At 35.7% G+C, this 13,979-nt stretch overlaps 1 protein-coding gene across 6 annotated transcripts in view; it reads right to left on the reverse strand.

Annotated features, from left to right (window-relative positions):
- The window catches only part of CPEB2 (cytoplasmic polyadenylation element binding protein 2), a 76,690-nt gene that overhangs the window by 30,384 nt on the left and 32,327 nt on the right, over window positions 1–13,979 (reverse strand). For 2 of the 6 annotated variants that reach the window (XM_021717243.1, XM_008067350.1), the window contains one exon: window positions 11,330–11,353. The exons of the other annotated variants lie outside the window; for them this stretch is intronic. In XM_021717243.1, coding sequence (XP_021572918.1) covers window positions 11,330–11,353 — 24 coding nt within the window. The remainder of the gene's footprint in view (window positions 1–11,329; window positions 11,354–13,979) is intronic. 6 annotated transcript variants of the gene reach the window in all.

The raw sequence follows: 13,979 nt of genomic DNA on the forward strand, positions 1-13,979 counted from the left end.
GAAGCAAGACCACAAAAATCCTAATTTCAGCAGAAGAATCCAGAAGACCAAAATAAAAGCCCAAATCCAGGACATAGAAGACAAAAAGATAATACAAAAAAAATCAATGAACAAAAAGCTGGTTCTTCAAAGGATAAACAAGATTGAGGGTTCCCTAGCTAGACTGACCAAGAAAAAGAGAGAAAAAAACGAAATAAGCACAAACAGAAACACAAAAGATGAAGTCACATCTGACCCTGAAGAAATACAAAAGATCATTAGAGACTACTATGTACACTTGTATGGAAAGAAACTTGAAAACCTTAAGGAAATGGAGGACTTTCAGACATCACACAACCTACCTAGGTTGAAACAAGAAGAAATTGAGAACCTAAATAGACCAATAACAATCAAGGAAATCGACTACGTAATTAGAAAACTACCTACCAAAAAAAGCCCTGGTCCAGATGGCTTTCCAGTAGAATTCTACAAGACATTTAAGAAGGAGCTGATACCAACCCTACTGAAGGTATTCCAAAAGGTGATTGAAAAAGATGGAACTCTCCCCAAATCATTTTACAAAGCCAACATCACATTGATATCCAAGCCAGGTAAAGAGCCAACAAATAAAGAGAACTACAGGTCAATATCTTTGATGAACATAGATGCTCAAATTTTCAACAAGATCCTAGCAAACCGGATTCAACAACACATCTCAAAAATCATCCATCATGACTAAGTAGGCTTCATACCTGGGATGCAAGGCTGATTCAACATTTGAAAAACCATAAATGTAATTAAATACATCAACAGATGTCAAAACAAAAACCACATGATTATATCATTAGATGTAGAAAAAGCATTTGATAAAATCCAGCACCCTTCTTGATAAAAACCCTCAAACATCTAGGCATACAGGAAACATACCTCAAAATAGTAAAAGTCATCTACGAGAAACCCACAGCCAGCATACTCCTAAATGGACAAAAACTGGAACCATTTCCCCTGAAAACTGGAACAAGACAAGAATGCCCACTCTCACCCCTCCTGTTCAATATAGTATTGGAAGTCCTGACTAGAGCAATCAGAGAAGAGCAGGCAATAAGGGGTATTCAAATAGGAAAAGAGGAAGTGAAGTTATCTCTCTCTGCAGAGGATATGATTATGTACCTTGAAAACCCAAGAGAATCTGTCAAAAACCTTCTTACACTGATAAAGGCCTTTGGTAAGTCTCAGTATACAAAATAAATGTGCAAAAGAGGATCACATCTCTTTACACCATAATAAACAAAGAGAAACCCAAATAAAAACCACAATTCCATTCACAATAGCCACAAAAAAATGAAATACCTTGGCATCTTCCTAACCAAAGATGTGAAAGACCTTTACAATGAAAACTACAAAACACTGCTCAAAGAAATCAGAGATGACACAGACAAGTGGAAAAATATCCCATACTCATGGATTGGAAGAATCAACTTTGTGAAGATGTCCATCTTACCTAAGGCAATCTACAAATTCAATGCAATACCCATTAAATTACCAAACATTCTTCTCAGAACTAGTAAAAACAACATAGGAATTCATATGGAAATGCAAACGTCCAAAAATAGCCAGAACAATCCTCAGCAAAAAAAAAATAAAAATAAAAAAGCAGGTGGTATCACATTACCAGACTTCAAACTTTACTATAAAGCTACAATCATCAAAACAGCTTGGTATTGGTACAGGAACAGGCATATAGACCAATGGAATAGAATTGAGATTCCAGAAGCAAAACCTCAATTTTTCAACCAACTAATCTTCGACAAAGCCTCCACCACCTACCACTGGGGAGAGGAGAACCTATTCAGTAAATGGTGCTGGGAAAACTGGCTGACCACACACAGAAGATTGAAACACAACTCCGATTTATCCCCATACACAAAAATTAACTCCAAATGGATCAGAGACCTAAATGTAAAACCTCAAACCATAAGAACCTTAGAAAATGAGGGACATACCCTCATGGAAATCGGAACTGGCCTCCAATTCCTGAACAAAACCCGAAACCCACAGGTCTTAAGAGAGAAGATAGACAAGTGGGACCTTATTAAACTGACAAGCTTCTGCAAAGCCGAAGAAACCATCAAGAGAGGAGGGAGACAGCCTACAGACTGGGAAAAAGTATTTGCTAACATCAGGTATGACAAAGGTTTAACATCTTAGATCTACAAGGAACTCAAATGTGCTGAAAAGAAAAAACAAACAACCCCATTATAAAGTGGGCAAAAGATATGAACAGACACTTCACAAAGGAAGACATCCGAGCAGCCAACAGACACATGAAGAAATGTTCAACCTCACTAATCATCAGGGAGATGCAAATCAAATCAAAACCATTGAGATACCACCTAACTCCAGTCAGAATGGCAATTATCAACAACTCAAAAAATAACAGCTGCTGGAGAGGGTGTGGCGAAAAGGGAATACTTCTACACTGTTGGTGGGAGTGTAAACTAGTGCAACCTCTGTGGAAAGCAGTGTGGCGATTCCTAAAAGCTCTAAATATCAACCTCCCATATGATCCCACAATCCCCCTACTGGGAATATATCCTGAAGAACTCAAATCACTCTATAAAAAAAGATACCTGCACATGTATGTTTATCGCAGCATTGTTCACAATAGCAAGAACCTGGAAGCAACCATGCTGTCCATCAAAAGAGGACTGGATTAAAAAATGTGGTACATATACATGATGGAATACTACGCAGCCATAAAAAAGAACAAAATCATGAATTTCGCAGCAACCTGGATGGAACTAGAGTCTATAATACTGAGTGACCTCTCACAGAAAGATCCAAGTATCACATGTTCTCACTCATATAATGGACCTTGAATATCCAATGTAATACTATAGGAAAATGACTGACAGTAGTGGGAAACTATGCGAGGGGAGGGAGATGGGATTATTGATAGTAAATATCTGTCTGGGGATGGGGAAATACTTCTTATCAACAATGGTGCCTGAACAAAACATATTTGTATACCTAACCCTTAACTGTACCCCACAATATCATAACAAAAAATATTGATTATAAAAATAAACTTAAAAAAAGAAAAAAACAGTGCATCTAAAAAAAAAAAATAAAAAAAATAAAAACCACAAGAATTATAAGTGGTTTTTGTTTAGTGAGAGAAATAATTTTAAAGGTAGTATTTACCTGCTGTTAGGACCAGTAACAGAGAACTATAAGGATATTAATTTGCATATCCTACACTTAAAACAATTAAAAAGTGCTGTTAGAGTTACAGTGTTATACGTGAAAGAATTTTTTTTTGGTCTTCTGCTTGCTATTTTGACTTTAAAAATTATCACTTGATTTTGACACCAAACACTTCATTTATAGTCTTTGGATAATTATGAAATAAATCCAACTCAAAATTCTTGATCCTACTACACGGTAAAAAGAATGAAGTATTATACACACACACACACACACACACACACACACACACACACACACACATAAGTGATTCTAACTTAAAATGTATACATATACTTTTATATACAAATATACACATATATTCATATACATAAACATGGATATATACATATGAATGAAGGACAAATTAAAGTTTTGTAATAGGAAAAGATATACATATAAAATATGAGAATTTCAGAAGCAGAGAAGATTAATTATAACCAAGGTTGAAGTGAGGTTCTAACTCAAGGTTCTTTAAAAGAAGATTTACAAAGAATGATACCATTTTAACTACAAAACACTGCTCAAAGAAATCAAAGATGATACAAACAAGTGGAAAATATTCCATGCTCATGGATTGGAAGAATCAACATTGTTAAGACATCCATTTCTACCTAAGGCAATCTACAGATTTAACGCAATACCCATCAAATTAAAAGCAACATTCTTCTCAGATCTAGAAACAACAATACAGGAATTCATATGGAAACATAAACAACCAAGAATAGCCAAAACAATCCTCAGCAAAAGAAACAAAGCAGGAGGTATTATACTTCCAGACTTCAAACTTTACTATGAGGCTACAATAATTAAAACAGCCTGGTATTGGTACAAGAACAGGCATATAGACCAATGGAGCAGGACAGAGATTCCAGAAACAAAACCTCAATTTTTCAACCAACTCATCTTCGATAAGGCCTCTACTAACAACCACTGGGGAGAGGAGAACCTATTCAGTAAATGGTGCTGGATAAACTGTCTGATCACACACGCAGAAGACTGAAACAGGACCCCTAGCTATCCCCATACACAAAAGTCAACTCTAAATGGAGCAGAGATCTAAACACAAAACCTCAAAGTATAGGAGCCTTAGAAAACGCTGGAGACAGTCTTATGGAAATTGGAACTGGCAACCAATTCCTGATCAAAACCCCAAGTGCCCATGCCATAAGAGATAAGATAGACAAGTCTGATCTCATCAAACTGACAAGCTTCTGCAAAGCCAAAGAAACCATCAAGACAGCAGAGAGACAGCCCACAGACTGGGAAAAAAAATTATTGCCAACTATATGTCTGACAAAGGCCTAACATCTAGAATCTACAAGGAACTCAAACATGCTGAAAAGAAAAAAACAGCCCCATTACAAAGTGGGCAAAAGATATGAATAGACAGTTCTGAGAAGAAGACACCCAAGCAGCCAACAGATATATGAAAAAATGTTCAGCCTCACTAGTCATCAAGGAAATACAAATTAAAATTACACTGAGATACCACCTAACTCCAGTCAAAATGGCCATCATCAATAACTAAAGAAATAACAGACGCTGGAGAGGATGTGGCAAAAAGGGAACACTTCTACACTATTGGTGGGAGTGTAAACTAGTACAGCCTCTATGGAAAACAGTGTGGCGATTCCTAAAAGTTCTAAAAATTGACCTTCCATATGACCCCACAATCCCCCTACTGGGAATATACCTGGAAGAACTCAAATCACTCTATAAAAAAGATACCTGCACACGTATGTTTACCATAGCATTGTTCACAGTAGCAAGAACATGGAACCAACTGTGCTGCCCATCAAGAGGTCTCGATAAAAAAAATGTGGTATATATATACAATGGAGTATTACGCAGCCATAAAGAAGAACAAAATCATGAACTTTGTAGCAAACTGGATGGACTTAGAGTCTATAATACTGAGTGATCTTACACAGAAACAAAAAACTGAGTATCACATATTCTCACTCATAAGTGGACCTTAAACAACTATTATAATACTATAAGAAAAGGATTAGTAGTGGGAAACTACGGGGGTGTGGGAGGGCAGGGAGGTGGGATTGGCAACAGTGGGAATCTGCCTGGGGAAGGGGGGAGCACACCTCATCAGTAAGGGTACCGTGCACAATGAATATTTGTATACCCAACCCTGAATTGTACCCCACAATTTTAAAATAAAAAATTCAAAGGTGAAAAAAAAAATGATACCATTTTAAACAGAAAAGGGTAGAGAAGAAAAAGCAGTGGGAAAAAGTTTCCTAGGGAGAAGATACTTGTTGAGCAAAAGTACAGAAACATTCCAAAATTGTTCTTAAGGTAAAATATAGAAAACTGGAGACATTTTTTTTTTTTTTTTGAGTTGGAGTCTCACTCTGTCGCCCAGACTGGAGTACAGTGGCCGCTCCCGGCCACCGCAGCCTCGACCTGCTGGGCTCCGGCGATCCTTCCGCCTCAGCCTTCTGAGTAGCCGGAATTACAGGCGTGCGCTACCATGCCCAGCTGATTTTTTTTGACTTATTGTAGAGATGAGGTCTCGCTGCCCAGGCGGGTCTCGAACCCGCAGGCTCAGGCAATCCACTCACCTCAGCCTCCCAAAGGCGCGGGATTACAGGCTGAGCCACCAAGCCCGGCTGAAAACTGGAGACATTTTTAACTATGTGCTCAAAAAACTCTACTTACAAATGTAAGTAAAATAGCTTATACCCAGTCAGCCACCTAAAATGTATAACTTTAAAGGCAAAATAGTAATTACAATAAAGATTATAGATGAAAGATGTAATAAGAGATAAAAAATCTAAATAAGAATAACAGCTGTCTCCTAATATCTGAACTCCTTGGGCATGTAAGTGTATATGCAGCACACATACATACATGTTAGAGAAGTTATAGACAATTACAAACTTTGACACTGGAGCCCATGCTATTGAACCCAGACATTCATAATTATCCTTGACTTTTCCGATTTTAGCCTTTTTCTGAAATCCCAGAATGAGGACATTTCCCAATGTATCATCAGAGAGAGGCAGGAAAAGAAAAGCAAATGCACAAAAATAGTCAATTTGCAGCTTGAATCTAGGCATGCTTCTTTGATCTCAATGCACTATCCATAATTTACTGAACGTTGTTCTGAAAATAAAACACAAACTATATAAATTAATAATTACTATGAATATTCTTTCTATCTTCCAGTGTCTGCAGTCATTTTAGGTTATTGGCTAGATAACCTACCAGTGGGATGGCAAGATTTTTACTTAGTACACAAGGATTCAAAAAACTATCAAAACAACAGAAGTAGGTTTGGAACTGAGCATCACTGGTTTAGTGAGATAGATTCACTGATCAGGTATGCTTCTGCAAAGAACTGAGAAAGGCATTATAAGGTATGCTAATGGCTTAAGCATATTTTTCCCCAATAACAGGTTTTTCCCTTTCTCATAAAAGATATTTAACTTAAAAAATTATAACCTAGCACCCTATATGTCTTTGTAAATTTTGCTTAATTTATAGATATAATTATATTTGTCTTAAAATTAAGTTCTTTAAAATTTGTTTTCTATAACAATGATATGACTGGATATAGGGTACAGTCAGTCTCTTAAAAGATAGGGAAGGGAGGGGTGTTCGCAAATTTTATCTGTAAACAGCCATATATAAATATTCTAGGTTTTGCAGGGCATGTATTCTCTGTTGCAACTACTCAACTGTGCCACCACTGTGGTTCCAAAGCAGTCAGACAGAAAGGAGATAAATGGGTAAATACTGGCTGCATTCCACTACAACTTTATGAAAACACGAGGCTTGGACTGTGGGCCACAATTTGCTGACCACTGTGTACTGGAGTATTATCCTGGCATTTATATATTTTAGAGATCTTACCTATTCTGACAGTTACTAAAATTGTTTTTGAAAAATGAGGACTTCAGCCTTGACTTAATCATAAAAATTCAGTAGTGATGATATTAGGGAATGTACGCTTTGGGTACATCACAAGGTTGTTCCAAATAAAAAAAATCCTGGGTCAAATTTAAAACAGTATATCATATCTTATATTATTAGTAATTCCTTATTTATTATAGTATGTGAGTCTGAGTGGCTATACAGTATGAGTAAATAAAACCTAATTAAACTTCCATTATTTGCCTCTCTTTAAAATTATTTCTCCTGTTTTTCCATTCTACAAGTAATCTACTAACTCAAAGTGGAGGCTAACCTGCTCCAAAAGATTGCTCCCTGGGGCTTAGTACAATGAACTAAGAGAGGGTTTTTCATGTCTATTACTCAAAATATTCTACATATTTTTATGCTTTCTGTAGCACAGGAGCCCTTTAATCCTTTAACAAAGGAGCAGATCATGCTATTGAGATAGTTTAAAAGTTGAAAGGAGAAAGTTTATACTTTACAGCTACCTTCACAACGTCTACTCTCAAAATGTTTATTCTCAGACCAACATATTCACTCTTAGAATGCAATGAAAGAAACAATGAACAAAACATAAATACATAAGATAGGTGATTTTACATGAATTAAAATTAGCTCCCCATGTGAACCTTCATCCTTCTAAACGCTGCTTCCCCAGGCAACTCTGAAGAAGAACTCTTTATGGCTCCCTGGAGACAGACATGCACAGCAGTAGAAAGTAAGTTCCAACTGAAAAGCAGGAAAAGCGATCTCTCTCTCACTCTCTTTTTCTTTTTTTCTTTAGTTGGGATCTCAATGTGCTGCCCCAGCAGGAGTGAAGTATAGGATCATGGCTCACCACAGATGCGAACTTCTGGGCTCTGGCAATCAACGTCCCAAGTGGCTGGGTCTACAGGCGCACACAATCACATTGCTTATTTAAAAAAAAAAATTTTTTTTGAGAGAGATGAGGTTTTGCTAAGGCTTTTCTTGAACTCTTGGGCTCATGCAATCCTCTCACCTTGGTCTCACTAAGTGCTGGGATTACAGGCATGAGCCATGGTGTCCGGCCTGCTTTTTCTTAATTACTAGCAATACAAATACATTTTGATTATTCCCAAGGTATATTTCATACATTAATATCTACAGCTTGTTTGATTTAAAGTTGTTATTGACATTATTAAGAAACTCAAATACAGGGGGTGCCAAAAAATGTATACAACATTTTAAGTATATGTGACATTTGTTCAAAAGATGGCATTAATCAAATGAATGCTAGTGAACCATGCGACAGGCAGGACAAAGAAAGTGGCAGAAATACAGTTGAGCAAATATCACACTACACATTGCTACCATAATTTCACTCAAGTTTGAAAAGTAATACATGAATAACATTGCTTAAAATGTATATGTATATTTTTGGTACCCTGTATATAAAGTCATTTTGGTAGTAATTTGGTTTGACTGTAGTCAAGTGGGATATCCTTTAAATGAAAAGTTTCTCTGTGTCTGGGCTGAAAGGTGAGTTAAAGACAGCAAGTAAGAAAAAAATAGTTCTTACCAAACTAGACAACAAAAGTGAAAGTCAGAATGCCTTGTGAAAATAATACTATTCACCTATCACTGCACTGGTAAAAGAACTATGACTTATTTTTGGCAAAAATCCTATCAACTCTGTATGATCCATCCCACATGACTAGAAGGTATGACATACAAGTTGCTTTTAAATGATTAAACGCAGTTCCTTTGATGGATCAAATCTAAAACATGAAGTTCATAAAAGAAGGTCTTTGGTGGTTTAAAGAGTACCAGTTTGAGATTGATATTATATCTATTATAGGATGGGAAAAGATGAGTTAAAAATGGGAAGAGAGTCAGGTGACAATTTTTAGTTACTTCTGAGTCGTTACTTTGGAATGCAGATTTCTTTAAAAAAATACTTTTATCACTTATCATGTCAGAGACCTTTCAAAATCAAATAAAATCATTCAGTAGCCATTTCTAGAATAACTTTGAAGGGAGTATCACAATCAAAATTTTAAAAGCAGACTCCTGCTCTTCACAGATGACTGACTAAAAAGTTGCTAATGCCATATAATCTGAGATAAAAATTTAAGCATTCATACTCCCACCCATACTCAGTGAAATAAGTATGACGAATGTCAGCTGTGAACTAATAGAGTCTTAAAACCATGAGACTCTTCCTCTTTCCAATGCTGGGAGGAAGTTCAGAAACAGAAGAATTCTTTATATTTTCCAGGGAATGGAGATATATAGGAATGATAGTAAGTTCCTATCTAAAAGTATGAAAAGATATTTTTGCTTTTTCTTATTATCATAATCATAACCTACAATTATTGAACTGAGATGAAGATAAACAATAACACGACTTCTTCCTATTTTATTCCTAAGAACTTCCAAGATCATGATATTTACATGGGACTATACTAAATTAGACTAAACATAAACCACAACAGTTAAAAGATGAAATGTATATAACAAAAATAGAATCCTGAATTGCTCCACAGGTTCAAAAGTGCCTAAAAAATCAGATTGGTGAGTTGTTTTCAAGATAACTAAAGAGCCATTATTAGAATAGCATAGTCTATAGGTCTGAAAATAGGTACTAAAATTCAAATTGTTCCTCTTTCTCCTTAGTTTGCTAATAAGTAGTCTTTAGAAAGGTTATTCATCTTTAGTTTCCTAAATCTTGAGCTTCTATCTCCTCTAATCTTTTGGTTAGAGAATGAAGAACTGAAAGATTCAGTAAAACATTTGAAAAAACCATATTCTAAACATGAAGTTAAATTCAGAAGATCTGAAGTATAAAACTGGACATGCCACTTAAAAATATAAAATACTAGTTTTGGTTGGCAGTGTTGGCAAATGGTTTCGCTTGTTTGTTTTGAAAGTACACACACTCATGACTAGCTGAAAAGAAAGTGAAGTACTGACTTGTATATATAAAATTTATCAAAGGGCACTATTATTACTGTCTATCTTCTATGGCTAAAAGATTTTTAGAGGTCAACGAAAATCCTTTCCACTGAGTGTGGCACTTGCAATATGCAGAGCTACATAAATATTGTGATTATTGTTCACTTAGAGGAGAATCTAGTAGTGTAAAGCTACTTTTGTTTCCCCTAATCCCATCTACTTTTCTGCACATGGAAAAGGGAGAGGAGTTTTAGCCATGGTAAACATCAGTTGCTTTTCCTAGAGAGTTCAATAATAGTCCTGGCATCAAACAGTCCTAGGTCTTTCCTTAGGATACCACACAAGAACCCTGAAGAGAATACCATGGTGAGGAAGGGACAGGAAAAGGAAAAGGAGGAAGGGGAGGGAGGGGACGGAGGCGGGGAGGGAGGGAGGGAGGGAGACAGAGAGAGAGAAAGAGAGAGAAGGGATTATATTCTTAGAAGAAAGAGAAATCTTAGCCACATGATTTTTACAAATCATTGTTAATAATTATTTGGTACATGCGCTATTTTCAACTGGGTCAAACACAGAACTAAGAATCTAGAGATGTAAATTAAATACCATAGATAAGACAATCAGTCATATATTTAGAGTAGAAAAATCATACTGGATGTCACCTTCACATTTCTTAAGCAGACAAACTCTAAACAGCAGCTATATCTTAAAAGATATAAAAGTATCTTTTTATTTTATTTTTTTTAAGTTGGAGTCTCACTCTGTCGCCCGGACTGGAGTGTAGTGGCCGCTACCGGCCACCACAGCCTTGCCTGCTGGGCTCCGGCGATCCTTCCGCCTCAGCCTTCCGAGTAGCCGGAATTACAGGCATACGCTACCACGCCCGGCTGATTTTTTGATTTATTGTAGAGATGAGGTCTCGTTGCCCAGGCAGGTCTTGAACCCGCAGGCTCAAGCAATCCACTCACCTCAGCCTCCCAAAGGTGCGGGATTACAGGCTGAGCCACCGAGCCTGGCTTAAAAGTATCTTTTTAAAAAGTAGTTAAAAATCTAGACAGTTTTTAAAAGGAGAAAGTTGATTAAACAGCATAATTAGTATGAATATATGCTTCAAAGGTTAAGAGATTTAGAATTCAAAACTTTGACAAGTGTTCAAATCAAAACACAATTCTGTGAGTTTTCACACATCGCGTGAAAAATCTGAAATAATTAATTACAGCATTGATCAGTAAAAATCAATTAGAAAGTTATACCATAACAAACAGAAATGAATTACCTCGTCTTCGCCCATAACTCCTTGCTGCATGTAAACAAAGGACAAATTGTAAAATGTCAGAACTAAAAAATAAGCCCACATATACAGATATTTGTGATATGAAAAGCTATGTGGGCATGTGGAAATTAGTGCAACTTTAAGAGCTATGAAAATGTCACCCTAGAACATTTGCATAATGTTTTACCATTTACAAAGCACTTTTATTTTTTATGTGCATGTATGCACACACACACACATACACACACATCCAAACTATAAAACTCAATGTTAACATATATATTAAATTAAATATATATGCAATTTATTCTCACGTGTTAAAATTCACAAATATCTGTTTCATATGATCATGACAGAAATATACAACACTTGGCAGTTAAGTAGAATTTCCAAATAGTTTTCCCAATGAATAAAAACAATTTGAATTAAATCCTTATTTTCCTACTTATTATAAAGCAATATGGTATATACAGTCCAATACATGGCTATTCAGATCCAACCTACATTGTATCAAGCCCTGCACAGAAATAGTATTGGAAAATGTAGAAGACTGAGAAGATATACCACTATTAAACTGATACTCCGAAGCCTGTACAGATTAGATAAAATTTAAGAAAACAATTCATGTTAAAAATTGCTTAGAGAAATTAGTACAACAATGATTTCCATCCTTTTGATATATTTTGTAACAGCTATTAGATGCTTATGTGCCTTTCTCTGGGATAAGAGGGATTCAGATACAAACTACTATTTTTATCATCATACAACAATAGTACACATATTAAATAAAAGCATAAAGTAGATGGCCAGGTGTGGTGGCTCATGCCTGCAATCCCAGCACTTTGGGAGGCTGAGGTGGGAGGATCACTTGTTGTCCGTGTCTTCCAAGACTTATAAAAGCCTTAAAAATAAACAATCTCAAAGTGACAGGAGATCAACTGTGAAAAACCAGGTCATCAAAAATATTGTAACAAGCTATCAAGAATGGACTATACAAGAGTGAATTCTCTGAAGTCCTAATAGTTGTATTAAGCCTAGCAATGTCCAATAGGCTCCAAAATGCTTCACAGCATGAATCGGGAGTTGGGTTTCCTGCTTATCCCTGGGGATAGCTTAATGGATATCAATTCAGTTTAAATGTGTTTTGAGGAACTTCATTCATGGGTGTAGAGGGTTGAAGATTTAGAAAGCAACTACGACTATTTTTCATCAAGTTTAAAGTCAAATGATAAATTATAATGAAGCCATAATATAGAACTTAATTCCTGACCTACTGAAAAAATTAATGACATCATAATTAGTTTATGTTCTTAGTTATTATGTTCTTAGCTTAGGTTACTCAAAACTGAAATGGTGAAAATGTGTATAAATTTCATAGCACTGTGTTTCATATCATTCCTAGGCTTGAACATAATTATTTAGAAAATGTCTCCAATTATCTCATACCTGAGGAATTTTAGAATTCTATAAAGAGCTATTCCACTTATTTTTTGGACAACTCTCAGATTCCAAGTATCTACATTACCAAAAATAGGACTGTAGATGAAGCTAAACCATGTGAAACATTTCCTATTCCCTGTTATAGAAATAACCAATACCATCGCACCAAACAATGGTGTGTGTGTTCACTTTCCTAACAAAGTTTCTATGTGAATTTCTGGGGTATGCTCCATTATGATTCTTAATTAAAAAAAAATCATTAAGTGACTTTCGGTTTTAAAAAAGACGTATTTTAATAATATATGCCTCCAAACTCATAGAATATGACTTAGAATAAAAATGAACAAATTTTTGCATAAAATTTTTATTTTCAACATTAAATTTATGAAATATTATGAGAAACTATATACACACGTATGTTAAAAATATATTGGCGTGTGTGTGTGTGTGTATTTATTTAATAATAAGAAGACGACTCAGAAAAGCCTGAAGACCTTTTCTATACAAGAAACTTCACAATTTGGTCCTGGCTTCCAAATAATATTATTCAGTTTATAATCCATAACTCGAAAAAAGAAACAAGAAAGATTCTAACATTCTAATTAGGGACTTTGTAGGAACATATGTATTGGCTCTAAGCTACGGTTGTAGCAGCTGAATTACTACAGCTAGAGGAAGGGATAGGCAAACATACCAAATTAGTTGGTAATACACATTAAAGTTTCCTTGGTGAGGAAACTAAAGAAGAAAACATACTTCTAAATCATAATCTTTTTCAAGACCCAAAAGATCTATCTATTACATTCATTCCACCAGCATTAAAAAAACCCAAAAAACTGATGGCTACACAAGTTTCTTATTTTTATGACTTATAGTGTGTTTAGACCATCTGGGTAAATTTTCTTCACTAAAATATACACATACATTCCTTCCTCCCCAAAAGTACAGTAGGCTCTCGATCACATACATGGGAGAATAAGGATAATCACAGAAAATTTAAATTTTGAACTGGCTTGCTACTTTACCACACCCATGTTCACCCATACTTCTGCTCTCTTATTTCCCTTTTGGGACCTCATTAAACTGACAAGCTTCTGCAAAACCAAAGAAACCATCAAAAGAGCAGGGAGACAGCCTACAGACTGGGAAAAAGTATTTGCCAACTCCAAGTCTGACAAAGGCTTAACATCTTGGATCTACAAGGAACTGAATC

The sequence above is a fragment of the Carlito syrichta genome, unplaced genomic scaffold (genome assembly GCF_000164805.1).
Source record: "Carlito syrichta isolate Samal-C Ts95f unplaced genomic scaffold, Tarsius_syrichta-2.0.1 Scaffold309483, whole genome shotgun sequence".
NCBI classification, from domain to species: Eukaryota; Metazoa; Chordata; class Mammalia; order Primates; family Tarsiidae; genus Carlito; species Carlito syrichta.